At 39.9% G+C, this 21,692-nt stretch overlaps 1 protein-coding gene across 1 annotated transcript in view; it reads left to right on the plus strand.

The window, feature by feature from the left end:
- The first annotated feature begins 5,963 nt into the window (after window positions 1-5,963).
- The window catches only part of LOC121323175 (DIS3-like exonuclease 2), an 82,698-nt gene continuing 66,969 nt past the window's right edge, over window positions 5,964-21,692 (plus strand). Inside the window, exons 1-5 of the mRNA XM_041264055.1 lie at window positions 5,964-6,064; window positions 7,641-8,459; window positions 9,390-9,535; window positions 9,925-9,978; window positions 13,255-13,356. Of these exons, the coding sequence (XP_041119989.1) occupies window positions 7,658-8,459; window positions 9,390-9,535; window positions 9,925-9,978; window positions 13,255-13,356 (1,104 nt within the window). The 5' untranslated portion in view covers window positions 5,964-6,064; window positions 7,641-7,657. The remainder of the gene's footprint in view (window positions 6,065-7,640; window positions 8,460-9,389; window positions 9,536-9,924; window positions 9,979-13,254; window positions 13,357-21,692) is intronic.

Here is a 21,692-nt window from a genome sequence, read left to right on the forward strand (position 1 = left end):
GTGAAATACAGGGCATAGTACATTATATACAGGATGCCATTTGTTCCTCATGTAAAGCTATTGGGGGGAAAAAGAAAACATTTCAAATGACAAAGATATTTATTACGTGTCCAAAACTACTTTTTTTCAGCTATTTTCAACATTTCTATTAAGCCAGAGTTTATTGCTATACCTTATAAGGGATATGGCCCCACCATCATTTTGACTAAATCCAGTACAATACTGTACTGGATGAGTTAACAGTACATTTTGTCTTGGCTTTGCTCCACCTCATCTTCTGAATTGAAGCAGAAACAACAGAATTTGTTGTGTTTGAATGTAAAGTTTCCATGAGATAGTCTTCAGTTTCACAAAGCTTATCACTAAAGGAATCCATGAAACACTATATGAATAATATAATATTAATTTGCAAGACGATTCTGGTTAGAGGGGAGACAGGCAACACATTAAAGGGCAAACAACCCCCAAACGTTCACAATTACTTGCAAAGAGGAAACAATATCTTGCATCAAAATGGATAGACAAGAACACCAGACACACCAAATCCTTTCACCCAAAGCTTGTAAATGGATATCCTAATCCATACAGACAACTTCAAGTCCCAGGATGCCTTGCATGCACACTTTCTCAAGCTGCAGAAGGGATATTTGGGTTTCCCATGCAGGCAGACTGAGCGGCTTATAACTTTTCCTGTGAGTGATGGAGGTTGACAGGTTTTCAGCAGTTTTCTATTGGAAAAAAGTGATCATGTGGAAGTGCGGCTGTGAGAACGGGACTCACTGAGCGGTTCTCATGACAGATCTATCAGTGAGGCCAGCAGCCCAGATGTAAGCCTGCCTCATGTCCCTTTGAGTGCTTGTGGACCGATGACCTGTGTATTTTAATATAGTCGTCAAGATACATTTTTGTAATGCTGCAAGTGTGGGATAATAACTCTTCTTCTTCTTCTTCTTCTTCTTCTTCTTCTTCTTCTTCTTCTTCTTCTTCTTCTTCTTCTTCTTCTTCTTCTTCTTCTTCTTTAATGATGTTACAGATTTTTCCTAGTGACATCGTAAAGGATCTTGAGAGCAGAGATCACACAATACATAATTCTTCATATGTTTTTTTTTATTTCTTCTTTTCATTAGACTTTCATGTGGCGTAAAAACAAAAAGACCTAATGGTTTCCATCAGGATGTCACATCAGTCCTGCCAGCAGAGGACCCGGGGCTGTATGTATCCCACTTGTGTCTTCACAAAAATAATGTGCTGTTCCCCACTCCTTTGGTTAGTGCAATACCAACTACAAGCCTATTACACTCCTATAAATAACAACTTAACTATGCTGCTGCATTTTTATTGCATTTTGCAGCACACGCTTCTGAAGTGTCGCACATGTGGGATCATTCAGATTCTCTTCCCAGGGCATGGATGCAATCTGGAGAGGCACGGGCCCCGCTGATGTAACATATAAAGGTTGTATTTAGGGAGGGTGTTTGGAGGGGAGGAGAGACTGGGGATCGAAATAGAAATTCACTTAGTGCAGATAGAACATGCTATTCTGCTCATCAGTTAATGATATCTGGCAGGCTTGCAACATTCTCAAAAACCAAGCGTTCAGGCCTTATTCAGAAAGAACATTTGAGTGCTGATGCTCACTTCATGGTGCACTCTCAATGTGAAAAAAAGCAAGAACTTCACGTTTTTTAGTGAGCAGTAGAACTCATGCTGTAAGTGCATGCAAGTGTAACCAATTAAAACCCTGACCAGGTCATAAATCCTGTATTTGTGCAGTATCTGTTAAACCTGGAACGGAGCCACACTTCAGCACCAGAGTTGTCAAACTCTGCTATAAGGTTTTATATTATTAAAGGACATTTCTATGGTATTAATCACCCTTACCTGAGACTGATGCAAACATACTCTTCCCATATTCTTTACCATTCTTAAATTGCTAGTGTACACTTTTTCTTACCACAGTATAGCAGATACAACTTGGATTGGTGTTGACTGAAACTTGTATGTGTTTGCTTCTGTTAAATGTTTTCTTACAAAAAGATAATTTTGCAAAGAAGCCAAAATGAGTGAATTGAATCAGCACTGCTGTGAATGGCCTTGGGAGAGATGAGGAACCAGCAGCTCTCAGGACAAGGGCTATCTCAGCTAGGTGATTGAATGGGCTATCCCAGCTAGGAGACTTCAAGGGCTATCCCAGCTAAGAGATTTCAAGAGCTGTCCCAGCTAGGAGACTTCAAGGGTTATAAATGACTTCAAAGGTCTATCCCAGCTTGGAGATTTCAAGGGCTATCCCAGCTAGGAGATTTCAAGGTATATCCCAGATATGAGACTTCAAAGACTATCCCAGCTAGGAGACTTCAAGGGCTATCCCAGCTAGTAGACTTCAAGGGCTCTCCCATTTAGGAGACTTCAAGGGCTATCCCTGCTAGGAGATTTCAAGGGCTATCCCAGTTAGGAGACTTTAAGGGATATCCTTGCTAGGAGACTTCAAGGGCTATCACTGCTAGGAGATTTCAAGTCTGGGTTGATTTCACAGATGTTTTCTGTTTAGAATGAATTGTGTTTTTCAAAACTGTAGGGCTGGACCATTGAGAATAGGGATGAATAAAGTACGAATGCACCTGTAACAAAAAACAATGTAAAGGCTCCAAGCAGCTATTCCCATTCTAGGCCATAAGCAACAACAGATACTCAAGTGTAACTACATGGTACTTGCATTAAAAACACATACTCAGGGGCTCCTGAGTGGCACATCCGGTAAAGGAGCCCGCGTGAAGCGCAGGAAGCGCCCTACAGCCTGGATGTCACCAGTTCGAGTCCAGGCTATTCCACTGACCAGCTGACATAGTCCAGGTGATCCGGTTTCCCAGGAGGCAACAACACATTGGGCAACGGGTAGGGGGGGGGAGCGTTTAGATCGGCCAGGGTGTCCTCAGCTCACCGGCTGGGCGGTTGCGGGCTTGCCTGCAGGTTGTCCTACAACACTGCACCTTTGAGGTGGCTGCAAGGTGAGTCTCCAGTGTGTAAAGAAGCAGTCAGTTGAGGGTGTTCATTTTTAATGCTTCCGAGTCAGCGCAGGGGTGGCAGCATGGAGCTGAGCCTAAAAATAATTGACTATTCCAAATTGGGGAGAAAATAATATAAACAATTGGCGACTACTAAATAAAAAAAAATTAAAATGTACTCACAAGACAGAGTGTGTCTTGTGAGTACACCTGTGTGGCAGGTGAAAGCCCTGTAGGTGCGTGGGTAGTACTAGGTTGGTACAGAAGGGGTTCAATCCCTTAAGATACACGTGGGAATGTGGCTGGAGCCGTGAATTGAATAAGTGATGATAATTAGGCTCCAGTCACAGGGTATAAATAGAGTGTTAATGATGTTGGGTAGAGAGCTAATGTTGGTGTGTTACTGTTGGAGAAGGCTAGTGTTAGTTGGTGTAGTGGTGTTTGGGGTTAGTTGGTGTATAGTAGTGGTGCTTAGTGTTAGTTGATGTATAGTAGAGGTGTTTAGTGTTAGTGTTAGTGTTGGTTGGTGTATAGTAGTGGTGTTTGGGGTTAGTTGGTGTATAGTAGTAGTGTTTGGGGTTAGTTGGTGTATAGCAGTAGTGTTTAGGGTCAGTGTTAGTTGGTGTATAGTAGTGGTGTTTAGTGTTAGTGTTAGTTGGTGTATAGTAGTGGTGTTTGGGGTTAGTTGGTGTATAGTAGTGGTGTTTAGGGTTAGTGTTAGTTGGTGTATAGTAGTGGTGTTTGGGGTTAGTTGTTGTATAGTAGTGGTGTTTGGGGTTAGTTGATGTATAGTGGTGGTTAGCGTTAGTGTTAGTTGATGTATAGTAGTGGTGTTTGTGGTTAGTTGCTGTATAGCAGTGGTGTTTAGGGTTAGTGTTAGTTGGTGTATAGTAGTGGTGTTTAGTGTTGGGGTTAGTTGGTGTATAGTAGTGGTGTTTAGTGTTAGTGTTAGTTGGTGTATAGTAGTGGTGTTTGTGTTGGGTTAGTTGGTGTATAGTAGTGGTGTTTAGGGTTAGTGTTAGTTGGTGTATAGTAGTGGTGTTTGGGGTTAGTTGGTGTATAGTAGTGGTGTTTGGGGTTAGTTGATGTATAGTGGTGTTTAGGGTTAGTGTTAGTTGATTGTATAGTAGTGGTGTTTGGGGTTAGTTGGCGGCTATAGTGGTGTATAGGGTTAGTGTTAGTTATTGTATAGTAGTGGTGTTTGGGGTTAGTTGGTGTATAGTAGTGGTGTTTGGGGTTAGTTGGTGTATAGTAGTGGTGTTTGGGGTTAGTTGGTGTATAGTAGTGGTGTTTAGGGTTAGTGTTAGTTGGTGTATAGTAGTGGTCAGGGTTAGTGTATAGTAGTGGTGTTTGTAGTGTGTAGTGGTGTTTGGGGTTAGTTTGATGTATATGTGGTGTTTAGGGTTAGTGTTAGTTGATTGATAGTAGTGGTGGTTTATTGGAAGCGGCGGCTATATATTTATATTTAAAGTAGAGATACTGTTTTGTTTAAAAACAGATGAATCAAGTATGACAAATAAATAAATAAATAAATAAATAAAGTAGCAAGCAATTACATTTCAAACAGATTGAATTATTAGCAGGGGAAAAGGAACCAGAGGATCTGGTTTGTACCTTCCACTCAATGACTCTGAACTCAATGATGTATTTAATGCAGAGCATGAAATCACAAAAGAATTAGCAGAGATATAACATGCCAGTCCAGAACAAGAGTCAGTACTAGGGCACTGGAAAGGAGACCACAGGAGAGGGTCTGTATTTTGGGGAAACACATCTCAATACAGGTATACTAGCTACACTTTAACTACACCATACTTTAATATAAGTAAATGGTACCTACAGTGTAACAATGTAGCTTTTTATATTGCCAGCAAAGGCTGTAAGCAAAGGGCTGTGTGATATGGAAGGCCACCTATAAAATCTGCTGGGTAGGGACTCTCCAGGCCCAGGGTTGCAGACACCTGATTTAGATTTAATTTTAACTGATCTGATTTGCCAAATTAGTATGCGTAATAATTAGAATTACAACACTAATGTCAAATTTGAACATGAACTAAACAGTTGAAATTGAAATTTTATACAGTAAACAATGTATCTATCACTAGTGCGAGTCCATCCTTCTAGAATTTTAGACTTACCCGCACTCTTTCTCGTTTAACCTCGTGGTTAAGTTTCTATTTGTTTAATATTTCTTCCTCTTTCACACAGTTCCGCCGCAATCAGACAAATACAACAAATCACTGTGCTTGATGGAAAGTGTCCTCATGTGAAGTAATTTCCTTCCCAGGACAGGTGTGAGCTTTTGTTAACTAGTAAACAAAACGAGTGCATTCATTTAGCTACAGTTCACCTAATTCACACTCACATTTTATGTTCAATAAAATCAATGAGTGAGAGGTGAGCTGAAAAACTTGACTTGTCCTAAGTGTCCCAGTTGGCAACCCAACAATACCAATACACACTCAGAAGCAGACAGAAAAATACAAATTCTGCCTGTGATCTGTCAGTCTGTCCAGTAATTAGCAATAAGCCTGTCAACTTTACAAACCTCTCTTTCTCTGACAAAATCTGAGCGTGTTCTTAATGGACATCCACCTGTCCCTGTCTTACATTTTCTCTTAACATCCTGCTTAAAAACAGCTATATATGAGGTAGTATTTGGTTTAATACAAGTAGCATTGACAAAAAAAAAAATCATCCTACATATAAAAATGATTTTTAGATAGTTTTTTGAGAGAAAGTGAAAGTCTAGGGAGCTGAAGAAACAAACTAATTGCGGGTATATCTCTTTTTTTTTTATTCTGTAATGTGCATAACTACTCGACTTTTTTTTTTTAAGTAATACGAATCAAACCAAATCAAGTCAACACTTGTTCAATTGCCGAATGTCACTTTAACTGTAATGCAATACAGGTAGCCTAAGGAAATTCATTTCCCAGAAACCATTGCGACACAGTTGTTACGAGTTCATGCCGGTGAAGTCTTGGCCGGAACAAAAACCTGTTCTACAAACTTATGAGAGAGAGACTGCTGGAACAAACAAAACTGATTATTTTTAAAAGGTATGGTATTTGACCGTCTTACTTTTATTAATATACACTTAAATCCCAGTGTGTTTCCCGGCTCGTGATTTTTAAGTAGTTCTTGGTCAGTTTTGTAATTTGACTATTCATTGTCTCTGCATCATAGAATCACGCGTGGACACTGTTTGTTTGAACCTTTGAATTTTACAGCAATGTTGCATTGCCGGTGTTATCGGCAGCAGTGCGAAAATAAAAGAACCCGATAGGTAAATTAAATGTTCCTGTTTTAATTTACTGAATTTTAATGCACGTGCATATTTATTTATTTATTTATTTATTTAGCTGTACTGATAAACATGTAAACGTGACGTTAATGTTTCACCGCGTACGATTGTTGATCCTCAATAAAATGGAAGCAAAAGTACGGTGAAGTTGGTAGGCCAACCCATTTTCTTGTTTGTTATTGAAAAGCTGCGTTATATAAACTCGGTAGAGGCTTTTACAGCAGCCTACTCCATGGCATTGGCGCGCAGGTGTTGTCTTTACTAGCCGCGCTGCCTTGTTAATTGTGTGCCATCTGTCTTGCTAGCTGTCTGTCATTTCCAGTTTGCAGTTAAGAAGCCTTAGTTAATGTAAAATTTTATTTATATGTTAAGTGAGAAGGTGCCTGCATTCATAAACATGTCCTTCTTTAATTGTGCGTGTGCATGATGTTTTGGAAGCAGTTTAACGTTGTTCTGGATGATCTGAAATACCACCTGTTCGCTCAGAGCCCTGGAAGTTATCCTGCCTTAAATTTTAAAAACGCCAACACGGCATGCCTAAGAAATGACAGCATCAGTGGTGAAAATATTCTTCAGCCTTATTAGCAGTACTATTGTCAGTTATATTTCTGCGTTATACTCAGTGCTGCTGGGGAGGTAGGTGTGTGCAAGTCACACTTTGGGGGTCAGTATATTTATTTATTTTTTAAACCTTGTTCTTAATTTAATAAATTGAATTAAGACATCCCACCCTGTCCTATAGTACTGTGTTTTAAAAAAAAAAAAAAAAAAAAAAAAAAAAAAAAAAAAAAAAAAACATTTATAAAATAGTGGGGGTAGTGGTTGGTGGTCAAGGCTGGTCAGCAGCAGAAATAGCAAACTGGGACATGGAGCAGCAGCAGCTTAGTGTCTTGGCACACCTTTTAATAACAACAAGCAAATCAAAACAGAAACAAACAGGTTTAAACAAAAGCCCTACAAACTCTTCACCCAAGCTTCGACTATCCCTGTGTTTTCATTCTTTCATTACAGCTTCCTTTACCAAGACAGCCACCAGCCACACACACACACACGTACGTACATACATACATGTGCAGAGCCTCTACTCTGTCACAAAAGGATACAAAACAATTGAGGAAAAAAAAAGTCAGGGATATTATTAGTCCTCTAGTGCTAATAAGAGGTAAAAATCAGTACTTTTAAAATACATCTATTTTCTTTCTCCATTTTAAGCCTGTCACTAAGAAGTGCAGAGGAGTGATGCACTGAACCTTTTTTTTATTGGCATTTAAAATGTGCATTGTTCAGTTCTCTTTAGACCGTGAATAACATCTTGCTGTGAATCTCTGCAGGCTCAAACCAGTACAGCATGGAGCACAGCAGACAGGCCAAGGGGTCTAACCTATCTCGGGAGTTCAGACGTGGGCAGAACCACATGGCAGCACCCCAAAAAGATGCCTACTCCAGGCTGCTAAGCGAGCACCACAGCAGCAAGTTCCGTTCCTACCTCAACCAATTTGCTCAGCAGCAGCAACAAATAGAGGAAAGTCATGGGCTCGCTGTTTCCGACCCCATCCCAGACACCTCAGAAGCTCGTTCATGGAAAGGGGAAAACAAGATGAGGAAGACTGGGGTTAGGAATGAGTACTCCACCTCCCCAAATAAGGGGGCGCAAACCGAGAGCACCCTTTCCCTGTATATGGAGAAACTGAATGAACGTGAGGAAGCTGGGGAGACCCTGGGGGTACAGCAGGGCATGGCTGTCAGGCAGAGGCACAGCAAAAGGAAGGATACCAACACTAGCCAGGACGGAGACGTGGAATCTGGGGGTGAGGGAAAACAGACAGGCTCAAAGACTCAGCAGCACAATGCTTCTTTATTCAGGGGGCCTTCTGTTGAAATACCCAGGCTGCCGCATACCTCCGGGAACAAAGGGATGACCCATTCTCCAAGACAAGGTGCCGTTTTTCCAAATCACAGCAGCGGCGGGGGCCCTGAGAATCAGCAGGACAAGAAGAAAAAACTGAAGAAGATGCAGAAGAAAGGGCGCCGTGACATGAGGCAGGACGGTTCTGAATATCCGGATGGGGATTTGGTGCCTGCAGGGCACGTTCCACGTAGCGCTGAGAAGCAGTCTCTTTCTGATAGAATGACTGCAGGCCAGTCCCCAGGTAAGGCAAAAAACAGATGTAGTGGTTCTAGGAGCGGGAGGATATCCTGGGTTTGATTACCTACACAGATAAATTGTTTTGGAGATTTTGCCTTTTTTTTTCCCCCACCCTCACAAAAAAGAAAGTACACGCCTAGTGCTTTGTTTAAGACTTGATATAAGGGGACAAGTGGAGTATAGAGTATTATTTTGGCCTGCTGTGGTAATTTAAGGGTGTCTCCCTGATTGGCCACCACTCAGCCTCGGTGCTTTGTTGCCTGTCTCTCTGAGCTTGAATCATGGGCATGAGGGTGACACTCAGCCCTGCAGGGGTATCAACACACTGTGCAGGCCTTCTGAGGCAAGATAATTATAATGAATAGCATATTGTCTACCCTGACAAATGAACGTGTGCGTGTTCAGATTGAATGACATTTAATTTAAGCAAAGGTCTTGCTTAATACTAGTTCTGACAACGTGAAAAATGGATTCTTAAAAAGACCCCCCCCCCCCCCCCCCCCAATTGCGCTAATTGTGCATTATTAAGGCACTGTACCTAATAGCACTCCCAGCCTAATCACTTCAGATCTATCAGAAAATAAGCTTTAACCTCAATTCCCTTCAGATTATTACGTAAACCGGGGCTGCAGGTACGTCTAGCGCTGTGCAGTTTGGTTGATGACTTGGATCGTTATTATAATCCGACCCAGGAATGTTGTGGAAATGGGTCTGTATTAACACACAGAAGTACATCAGTTTCAGTTGTCTCAGGGATGAAAATAAGACTCCCATTGCATAGCAGTTTGGTCCATCCCTAGTTTTGCTATTCAATCTCGAATTAAAACCTGGATTGGGTGAGTCTGATATTGATGACTTATCCAACTTTCTGAAAACAGTGCTGACCTTTTTTGTGTGTGTGTGTGTTTGTATATATGTGTGTGTGTGCTTTCAGGTAGAGGCTCCAGTTCTAATGTGACTCCCAGTGACAATGGTAGACACAGGTACAATCCAGGCAGAGGAAGGAATAGGCAAGTGTTTGAACCTTACATGGCACCTCAGGATGTGTCAGCAGGACTGAAGAGGTCTGAGCTTCTTCAGGTAGGGAGAAGTCTTTGTGGGATTCACTAGGTCCGTACTGAGAGAAATGGAAAAACATGTAATTGTAATTGTTTGGAATGATCGTTTTAGGGGCGAAAAAGCATTGCAAACCTGTACTGGCTTGTGTATTTTTATTTAATTTTAAAACATGTGAACTATTGATCAATCACATTTCGTGTGGCAATCATAAGAATTTTTGCATTTATATGAAGCTTTGTATTGTCAAGGTAATTAACTGTTTCAGTCAATCCATTGATCAGTTTAACTGATTTAGCAGGTTTGTTTAATGCCTTTTTGTATTTGGGGTTTAAAGATTTGATTCATCCTTTTTATTTCTTTTAATAACAGCGATGAAATGTTTGCAAATTTGTCTCTTTTCTTCTTTACAGGGTCCATTGAGAATTAACCCCAAAAAGTACCATGAGGCCTTCATTCCTTCTCCTGTAAGTAATGCCTGCAAGCTCTTCTCAATCTTGAGTTAAGTTGAATAAACTTGTATTCCCTCCTCCAGTCGTAACGCATCCTGGGGTTGATTGATTTAATGAAAGGTAGTATAGTCCCTTTTTTGTAAACTACATATCCTGATGAACCACCGCTTGAATGAAAAGGTTCTTGACTTGTGTTACAAATGAACTCGCTGGTAAACGTTGGCAGCCCTCCAGTAAAATATGCCTACTGTGGCTGCACTCAGGAAGATGAAAGAGCAACTCCATATCTGGTGGGTGTAACCCAGTTTTCCAGAAACCGTGGGCACCTTTCAGAGTGAAAGGGGTGGGAAGCCTTTGTCTTCTGTTGCACTTTTAAGGCATGCAAGACTTTCTGCTTGACTTAAAATAAAAGTCTGTCTCAAATCCCAAATTTAACGGCATGCTTTATTAATCAGACTGAAGAATATGAAGCATGGTCTGAGAGTCTGATTCTTACCTACTGTGCTGCCACTCAGATTTAGCAATGACAGGCTGGTATTTGAAAACGGAGGCAGTGGATAGTGGAGGCTGAGGCTTGTTGTGTGTTTTTTTTTTTTTTAAATCAATACTCTACTTGGTTGGGAGTTTAGTTCAGAGAGGTCATTAAGCTTATGGACTTCATAGAGAATTGACGAGAAAGACAGGTATCAATTTAGGTAACTCGGTAGCCATTGGCAACCATTTGCTTCTGGGGGTTTTGCATCCAAGGTTTATAGTGAGCAGTTCCTTTTGAGAGAGATTTTTTGTTAAGCTTGTGACTAACATATGCTGCCTCATTTTATTTATTTTCCCTGAATTGTACCGGGGTCACAGTTGGGAATAACTCATAGCTGTAGCTGTCACCTATCTTCCAGAAAGCCCAGGCTTGTAACACAGTGAGAGAAATTCCTCCAGGCTATATATGTTTCCATTTAATTGAAATAAAATATATTCCTGCAATGCTTAACACTGCAACACAGGTTAGTTTGGATGGGGGCCTGAAACAGCAAGCTGTCATGCCAGAACTGTTAGTAGCCAAAATGAAAATGTTTGACAAGGAACGGATTGGCCAGTTAACGTTTAATCCAAGCCCTGCTTGTTTCTTGTTCAATTCTTAGAAAACAGATCAGTGTTTATAACGTCTGCCTCAAGTATACAAAAGGTTTTTGACATGGGCCTGGGGGAATGGTTTTAGTTAACCTACACAGGTTCTGGTCTGGCCTGGGCAACCAAACATTTGCATTCATTTCAAGTCATGTTGCCACAGATGTTTTACTGCTAATCTCATTTGTGCTTGAAATAAAAAAAAAAAAAAAAAAAAAGTAAACAAGTAAAAAATTGTGGTTGAGAAGCCAAAAAAAATGTGAAGAGTTCACAGTTAACATGCAGTCCCCTAACCTGCCAGTGTTCCACTTCACACTTACTGATGGTTACATCGCTGTTTGCTTCTCCTTTCAGCCCATGCTGCGACCTGCACCTGTCTGCTTACTTAGGTGCAGAATGACATGCATGAGTGATGCTAAGTGGTTTTTATCCTGAAAGCCAGGCATCAGTGCAATTGTGTTGCAGACAGTGCCTCACTGGAAGAGACTGCACCTCTGTAGATTGAAGTACCAGGCGTCCGTTTTGGGTGGTGAGGAATTCTAGCTATGAATGCCACGGAAACACATTTTTTCATCTGGTACAGTAACCCAAATCTGTAATATCTGCGATGATCCATTTGCAAATTGAGGCTCTGACCCTGTCTCAACAGACACCTAACATGGCCAATGCAGAAGCTGTACAATGGTGGATGGTGCACCGGGAGGTTAAGTGACTTTCCCACCCCCTTCTCCCTACCGTGACGCTATGGTCACACAGTGGCTGATTCAAACCAGGGATTTTCTGGCTCTGTGCAGCTTTTACCACAAGGTCAGACTTCCTATAAAATGCAATTGGGTCTAAGAAGATGTCCTTGAATAGCAGATCTGTTTAATGAGGAGCTGGTGGCTCTATTCCTGGCCTCCCCCTGATAGACTTCCTAGAAAGTGCTTTTTTAATACATATATGAATGAGTCTTTGTTGCCACTGCAGCTTTTCTTAAATGCTTGGCTTTGTTCGGATAGCTTTTTTCTTTTTCTTACAATACTTGCAACCTGTCTGTGCTGTTTATCACTGTCTCCATGTAATTCTGAATGAAAAGTTAAATGTGCCAACATGTAAAGTGCAGGAATATTATTTGCACAAAAGTTACTAAGAATATTTGAATATAAAGAAAATGTTTATTTATTGAACTGGGCGGAACCTGGATTAACGGTGTCTTTTGTCCATTGTTACACAGCAAGTCTGCGACTTGAAACAATTCTGAAACCATAGAGAAACTGAAACCTTATCTCACATGGCTACCATATAGTGGCCACGTGGCTTATTTTGAATTTGCATGCTTTTCTTTCTGTTGTAACAACAGTTTTTCAGGTAGATCAACTAAGTACATTTCTCATGCCCAATGGCTTAATTTCATGAATGTGAAATCTGGGTTATGGAATTAATATTAAATGACTTCATGTGTCCATGATAAATTTATTATTATTATTATTATAGGGTCTGATTAATATTCATTTGTTACAGCTGGCAGAAGAAAGGAACAAAACAACATTTGGTATTGCTGTACTAAGTTTTTATTTTGAATGAAAGCTTTGGTTTATTCTAGTAATGTTTAGTACCACTCTGTCTCAATACAGCATGACCCAGCAGCTTCCTGGTAATCTAGTTTGGAACTATTCGAGTTCAGGTAGTTGACCCCCACATACACTGATGGTTAGTAACAGGAGGTTGTCAGGTTTTGGTAATTAATCAACATTGCTTATTGACAGTGCATTGGTATTCCAGAACCATTTCTTCAGGGTTAAGGTGTAGCTGTACAGTTGCCCCTTGTGTGACATTGCTATTGTATTGATGTGCTTTAATGGGTATAGCTTTGCATCTGATTACCGGCAGCTCTCAATTTCAAAGGTAGAAATTTCCACCCACCTTATTTTGGGGAACAATCTGCATACCTCCACGGTATGAGAGTACACACTACAGTTGTCGGTGAGTTTTATTGAAGTCCATCTGTGGATCTGCAGAGTGCTGTAGCTTTTGTATCTAGTTATCCCAGCGACTCTGGGATGGTAAATGCATTGCAGTCCAAGCATGCCAATGCTGTAGAAATGCCCCTGTTTTGTGCCTGCAGTGAACTGTAAAGCCCTGTTAAACCTCACCTGGCTCTTGTTATACCCCTGCTGTGCTCCTCAGGATGGGCTCCGGGATATCTTCATTGACGGGATTGTGCCTCGCAACAGAGCTCTGAATGGCGATGTGGTCGTGGTCAAACTCCTCCCCAGAGAGCAGTGGAAGGTATGTGGGGTTTACTTTTGTATCTGATTTTATTCCCGTACCATGGTGAAACTGTCATAAGAACATGAGCCAATTTGCAAAAGAGGAGGCCGTCCAGCAAGGGTGGTGGTGGGGAGGAAGGAGGGGGTGTGAGGTTGATGTTTTAAAGGTGTTTTTAAAAATATGTAATTTTGAAAAAAAGTGTTTTAATTTTATGAAACAAGTTCAAGTACCTGAACTCAGGTTATTTCAATGAAAGTAAATAGTGTAACAGGACATTTTTGGGAGGAATTTAATTTGACTGTTGCCATTTTGTGAACAAAATATAAAATTCTCCTACCTTCACCAGAAGGTGTTTCTTTTTATTTTGACAACATCGCTGTCTGCACCAGTTCAAATATGAGGGCTACTCAGTTTCTTCAGTGTGTTGCAGAAGCATGATTATCGCACCCTGGCCTGCGTTATGCTTTAGCAGCGCCTTGCATAACCCTCAAACTGGCTGATGATATTGAGGGATCATTCCCTGTTCCAGTGTGACCTGGCACCAGCCTACTGAACCTGCTCCCTCTTTACTGTGTGTACCTGCCCCTCCTCCATGGACTCGAGTCTTCTCTCCTGCCTTTTCTCCCTGGAGGGTCCTTCATTCAGCAACTCTGATTGCTTTCCCCCCAGGACATGGTATCTGCTGAGTCGCTGTTTCAAACCCAGCCCCTTCCGTATTCCTACCTTCTTGCCAAACCCTTTCTTGGCTAATATTATGATCTTTAACAACTCTTTCATTTGGAGTGATGTGTTTTTATTTATCTAACCCCCTGCTTCAGGCACCCATGTTCTTTTATAGGATTCCAGTAAGTATTTTTAATTGCTTTAAATTATTTTGACACTTTACATTTTAAACTGTTGTGTGTTTATTTTACTGTTTGTATAAATCGGTACTCTGCCGTGGGACAATTCAATATGTAAAAAAAACACTTCTACATTATTTTCTTTTTTTGTTACAGCTGTATAATAGCATATAGATAGGGGTCTACCTAAATCTCGGAAATCGGGAAATTGAAGGGTCACTGCGAAATTCACATCAAGGGCTAATGCATACTGGACAAGTACGGAGAGGGGAAAAAAAAGAAACCTCGTTTAAATGAATTGCTGCACAACGCAAGTGACACAAACTACATATCTTCCATCAGTAAATAGGCTTTTTTTTATATATATATCTTCGCCATCCTGTGTGCATTGCACTTAGGCAAAAAAAAAAAAGAAAGCCCTTAGAGAAGTAACATTTACAAAAAAATACATACTCCCAAAGCAGTTAACGTTCTTGTTTACTGTTCAGATGACAACAATGTTTTAATCAGCCTATCGGTGTGTCTGTGCTGCTTTTCTTTGACCTGGACTGTGCAGTAGCAGGTCAGACAGTCACTGCTGCATTGTTTTGATTTACGTTGCTAAAATCTAGTTTTCAGCATTAGACGTAAAATACAAAAAATGGACGACAAAACAAAGTATAATCTGGCTGGTAATTGTGTAAAGATATTTCCCAAAGAAACTGTACATGCAGGTGGAGCTAATTATTTTGCACATATTGTAATGTGTCTTTGGAGAAAATACTTGGTTTAATTAGAAAATTAGCTATTTAGCTTCAGAATCACACATTAAACAAAAGGCTACTACAAAAAGGCTGCTGAACAGAACGTAAAATAAACATCTGTCAGAAAACAAACTGGAAAGTCACCGCAGACAAAGTATTCCTGTTGGTTTTAGCCAAGTTAAATCAGTACTACATGTACAATCTAGCACACCCACCTTGCTTCAAACAGCCTGCTGCTTACTTTTTAAACAGTTAGAATTTTAGACCCGAATAGGCATGTTTTCTTTGTTTCGACTCGGAACTAATAAAATAAATTATTGGATTGGACAAATAACATGACAACGAACGTGCTGCATATATTGCCTTTATTAAAGTGTGCCAGATGCCTTTGGGTAACTGAGTTTTGGGACTGTTTGTAATTGATTTGTTCATCTGTATAACTTGGCAAAGTTTTGCCTTACACTTTCAACCAATTGAATGGATGCAAACGTGCAGTCTCAATGTATGGGCAAGTCCACACCAGACAGAGAATGTCAGCAGCAACTGCTGGGGGATGTTGCATGCTTGCCTTTAACAAGTGACAGCACTCTGTTTTAGTAAGGAAGCAAGCACCACTATTTTTATGCTTTTATAGTGCTCTGAAATATTGTTTACTTAGGTTTATTTAATGTTTAAACAGGTCCTGCAAAATCTTAATTTTATTCCATAACCTACCTGCGAAAAATACATAAATTTACCGCAATTTAAGTAGACATCTACTTATAGATTTCAAAGAATGAGAGCTGGAAACATTATTTAAAAAAAAAAAAAAAAAAAAAAAAAGAAACTAGTAAATTTTCTTCAACCTGTGCGATCTGTTTGGCATGCTGGCTTCACTAAACACCAGAAGAGTGCATTGAGAATTGTGAGTGATTGGCATTCAATTTGAAATGTTACTAAGGGCATTCAAATTGGAGGTGGCTTAACCAACAAAGAAATGTGCTTTTCTATAAAGTTGTTGAGGCACATTTGGAATTGTACACGTGACCTTTCCTTGTGGCCCTAGAGAGGCATCCATCCGAAGAACAGAAGGACTCGGAAGCTATTAGCTTAAAAAAGCTATTTAATACTTTAAGTATCATAATCTAAAGACTACCTATTAGAAGCACCACCAGTTTCCAGTGGCCACTGATAAATCCCATGTTAAATGGACGATCAGCGAAGACTTTTACGCTCCCACGTTGAGCAGTCATAATAAACAGGCTTGACTATTCTCATATTGTATAGCAATACAAGCTGTTATTAGATTCCTAAAGAAGAAAATGTGATCAAGCCAGCGTCAAGCCATGGGTGATGTGCATCCGGAGAGCTAGTGAGTCACAGAAGAGCACATCAAAACAAACTTCACTTGTTACCACCTGATCTGGTGTAATGTTTTAGAACACTTGACAGGTATGACTGAATTTGGGTGTGGGCTTTTTCATGACCATAAAGGATGGTTTCTTTTAGTGTTTCAGGTTTTTTTTTGGTTTTGTTGTTTTTGTTCTGATTCATTTCTGTTTTACGTTGCTGACTTCAGGTTGCCTCTGTTGACAGTGTTTGAGTTTTTCCCAGGTGCTTGCAATGTAGAGCACTTGTTTCTCCCTTTGCTACTGGAGTGTATTGTAGGCTGTGTCCTGTGTGTGTCTCTCCGCACAGCAGAACACTTGCTGTGTTTAATACCTGCTTGCGGTGGAATGCTAAAATGATTAGACGTCTGAAAATGCAGACTTATTGCAAGGTTTAACAAGATTGAGTCTCTAGCTGTCTTAATAGACTAGTGTACTGGCAGGAGGTCCAAGCAGCTGTTTACTTGATTGCTGGTAAACTGGGGTGGTAGCAAGTGGATTTCTGCATCCAAGCATGTCCACGTGACAGTTCCTTTCAGGATACAGAATCATAGACTTATCTATGGGTATACCTGGGACTTAGGATAAAAAGAGGATATTAATAAATAACAAATGAGCATAACTTGAAAGTGAAGTCTGAATGCAACACTCCTCCTTCGTTTCCATTGCTCTGTCTTTCTTTTCTCTTTTTTTTTCCCCTGCAGGCAGCCTGTTTTCTTTTAAACCGTATTACTTTCACTGAATTGGGAGTGTTTTCCAAAGACGGCATCCTACGTCCTGTATATTAATATGTCCTTCCACAATTCTGTCAGTTTGATGGCTGTATTTGATTTCCTCTTTACCCAGTGTTGGAAATCAGACCCAACATCATCCAAATAGAGATCTACAGGATGTGACGCATACAATGTGAGTGCAGGGATGGAAATATGACTCCTGTTGCATAGCAGTTTCACTAATTTAATACAAGCTTAAGGAGGCACTCTGCGTATGTGACAAGGTCAGGTGTGTATTAAAGTCCAGGTAAAACCAGGAACTGTTATGCAACAGGAGTAATTCCCCAACTGAGTATCACCAACCATGTTATATCACTGGTTTAACAGGCCTGCATTAGCACTACATTCAAGTTACTTTTTATAAAGCCTTATTTTTATTTAATAAATAGCTTGAAAATTGATCAAAAATGACTTCAAAAAAGGTCAATTTAAAGTTTTTTTTTTTTTTTTTTATATCTGTAACAGCAGACGTTTTCCCATTTTGATGTATGTTATTTATTTTTTAAATATGTGATTTGTTCTTTGTCGTTTATGCTGGGCAAAAGATCATATTCCCAGGGGTACTTGCCCAGTTTCGATAAGTATACAATAGAGCGAGAAGATGGGTGTGACTTCAGCTGTCAAACAAAGGAAAAGCATGTTTCTGTTAGCACAGCATCACCGTGAGTAGTGCTTCCTCTTATCAAAGGGAAGTTTTCACTTTACGCACAGACTGTGCAAGTCGAATATTAAGACTAGTTCACAGGAAGTGTCACTCGTGTAATGCATGAGGAGGGTAGTGGTAGGGGTGTTCCACCCTCTGTGCTCTGGAGAGATTAATCAATATTCACCCAGAACATAAAAACTAAATAAATAAATAAATACATTTGAAAAGGCAATCAAGGCATTAGAAGCGGTTGTAGAATGCCAGTGCTTGGCACAACAAATAGATCTGTTCCTTCAAGTTAGTCTACTGTTTCCTATTTTGCTGTGGTTGACTTCAGTTCAGTGACAGGTTATTAATTGCAAATTATTGCTACTGTACACCTTCACACAGTGTATTGAGTGAGGTTATTTTTTAAGTTATAACACCACCAGTAGTATGACTTCATCTGAACCTGCATTCCGAAAACTTGTGGAGTTTTAAGTCCATCCAGAAATGAGCAGTCAATTAGACAGCGATAGAAGTTGAGGTAACAAATAAGATTATCTTGTGTAGTTTTATTTATTTTGCACCTTCACATACTTGGCTGGAGCCAGTCTGTTGTAACTGGAAAAAAAACAAAAAAACAATTGTAGTGCTCTGTAAAGGTGTTGTTCATAATGGTGTGCTGTAATCTAACCCTCTTTAACAAACACAAAACTTGTTTATAACTGAACTAACTGGAATCAGATGTAATCGACGGGAGCTTTTCCATGGTCTGGAACACAGAGAGGTACCCACTGCCCTTTGATCACTAATCTGACAGATTTTACTTAAGTCATGTAATCTGTGTACAGAAGTAGTGCCAACCTCGGCTGAAACAAGGTCAATTTTTTTTTTTTTTTTTTTTTTTTTTTGTGTGATCAATGTTAATATTAAGCATGATTAGGCATATTGGGGATGGTTAGTCGACTTTTGCTACAAGAAAATGTTTTTCCAGCCTGATGCCTTACTAGGTACGTCATTATAGCACAGCTTTCCCCGGAGGTTCCTCCTAAGCAGCGTGTGACGTTTTTCCTTTTAAAGTAATTTGTTTCCAGCACACCCTGAGCTGGAGCCCTTGGTGGATAAATCAGGCACCATCCCCATTAGCAGCCCGCAGGGGTTACAGATTGGTCACTTTCAATCCTAGAAAAACCAAGACACGGGGAGAGGTGGACTGAAGGAACACCCCTCCTTTTTTTTTTTTCTTCTTCTTTCCTTCCATTGTGGTTTATTAGATCACTTGAGTGACTTGTGTTTTAAATTGCTGCCTTATAATTAATAACATTGGCTGGGGTCTAACAGGTTTGATTAATGGCATCTAGTGTTTTGAGCTCACAATTAAGGGAAAAGTATCCCTGTCTAGAGGAATGTACTTGTTATATATATATATATGTATATATGTGTGTATGTGTATATATATATATATATATATATATATATATATATATATATATATATATATATATATATATATATATATATATATATATATAAAATCATAAAATGTGTGTGTGTGTGCTGTGAAAAAGCATTTACCCCCTGTCTGATTTTCTGCATTTTTCGCATTGAATTTGGTCAGATCTTTTTGTGGGTTGTAGTAGTATATAACGGGAGTCAGAGAAAAACGACACAGACCTTTTGTTTGGTGTGCAAGGTAAACAAACATGCAATCTTCAGGTGTGAAAAAGTTAATGCACCCCTAATTAACTCAACCCAATTAAAGGGATAATTAGGGTCAGCTGTTTGAATTCTTTGGTTAACAATCAGGCCTGATATGGGCCAGCCCTGCCTAATATAAATCTGACTAACTTTGGCCCTTACCATCAGGTTGAAGTTGTCAGCACACAGGTTCTAGAGGCACATCATGCCACGATCAAAAGAAATTCCTGAACACCTCCGGGGGGAAAAAAAAAAAAGTTGTTGATGCCTATCAGTCTGGAAAGGGTTACAAAGCCATTTCTAAGGCACTGGGGCTCCACCAAACCACAGTCAAAACCATATTGTCCAAATTGGAGAAAGTTTGGGACAGTAGTGAATCTTCCCAGGCATGGCTGTCCTGCCAAAATATGTCCAAGAGCAAGGCTTAAAATCATCCAGGAAGTCACAAAGAACCCTAGAACAACATCCAGGGATCTGCAGGCCTCTCTCGTCTCAGATAAGGTCAGTGTTCATCAGAAAGACACTGGGCAAAAATAGCTTTCTTGGGAGAGTAGCAAGGTGGAAACCACTGCTCACTAAGAAGAACATGAATGCTCATCTGAAGTTTGCCAGAAAGCACCTGGATAAGTTCTGGAACAATGTTCTATGAACAAATGAGCAAAAAGTGAAACTTTTTGGCCTACATGGGCCCGTTATGTCTGGCAAAAACCAAACGCTGCATTCCACAGTAAGAACCTCATGCCAGCGGTCAAGCATGGTGGTGGTAGTGTCATGATTTGGGGATGCTTTGCAGCATCAGGACCTGGATGACTTGCCATTACTGAAAGAACCATGAATTCTGCTCTGTATCAGAGAGTACTACAGGAGAATGTCAGGCCATCCGTCAGTGAGCTGAAGCTGAAGCGCAGCAGGGTCATGCAGCAAGACCATGATCCGAAACACACAAGCAAGTCTACATCAGAATGGTTAAACAAGAAATTTAAAGTTTTGGAATGGCCTAGTCCAAAGTCCAGACCTAAACCCCTTTTGAGATGTTGTGGCAGGACCTGAAACGAGCAGCTGATGCTCGAAAACCCACAAATGTCACTGAGTTGAAGCAGTTCTGCATGAAGGAGTGGTCCAAAATTCCTCCACGGCTCTGTAAGAGACTGATCAATAACTACAGGAAGCGTTTGGTTGCAGTTATTGCTGCTAAAGGTGGTGTAACCAGTTATTGAGTCTAAGGGGGTAATTACTTTTTCACACGGGGGCATTGCGTGCTGCATAACTTTCTTTAATAAATAAATAAATGTGAAAAGTATCAAAATATTGTGTTATTTGTTCACTCAGGGTCCCTTTTATCTAATGTTAGATTTTGGTTGAAGATCTGCTAACATTGTGTCAAATATGCAAAAATTGAGAAAATCAGACGGGCAAAAACTTTTTCACAGTACTGTGTATTATAATATATAAAATATGGTTTAGAATGTACCTCAATTGCATGGATGTAGTCAATGTTTATAATTTTGTATATAAAATATAATCTAGCTAGCTTTTACTTTACGACTTGATTTTATGGGTGAGTGTTTACATTTTATGTATAAAAACCTAATGGTTTAGCAGCAACAAAGTGTTTTGGGCTTTGCAAGGACAATCCTCTGTAGCAAAGAAGGAATCCTAACAAATTCTGACAAATGTGTCAACCGGAAGTTGTTTTTGTGTTTTCTTCTGTGTCAGATGTTGAAGCATTTAGTCTAAACATTTATCATAGAATTTCATACATTTTCTTTTAGCATTGCTAAACATACTGTGCTACCATTGAGTGTTTTTATATAGCTGTGGAAGTAATTCTTCAAATTGTATTTGCATCTGATGGTTAAAGTACAAGTAAGCGTCAGCACGGACAAGTTGGTAGAAGAACTAGATAGATCATCTTAATGAAATGAAATGCGCTCTCTATAATTCTCAGACTATCGCTCTTCCTCCTGGCTGTTTGACAGAGTATATAACGCTGGTAATCTTGACACAGCCACAGTCAGTGGTCTGAAAAGGTTAATTTGAGCTGTGATTTTTGGATGCAGTCCCTCCTTGAGTTCATGTGGCCACCAACCTTTGCTTTAGTTTTTCCTTGGAGGCCCGAAGCATTTGACATATCGGGATTTTAAATTAATTTAATCCAATCAAAATAAATACTGCAAATGTTCAAGGCTTTGTAGCACCTGCCATACTACACTAAATTTTCCAGGACCAGGATTTCATTATTTGTTCAGAATCTGTTTTATGTTCAAACCTGAATGTCAGTTTGTAAATTGGTCAGCTTGTTC

The sequence above is a fragment of the Polyodon spathula genome, chromosome 11 (assembly GCF_017654505.1).
Source record: "Polyodon spathula isolate WHYD16114869_AA chromosome 11, ASM1765450v1, whole genome shotgun sequence".
Classification (NCBI taxonomy): Eukaryota; Metazoa; Chordata; class Actinopteri; order Acipenseriformes; family Polyodontidae; genus Polyodon; species Polyodon spathula.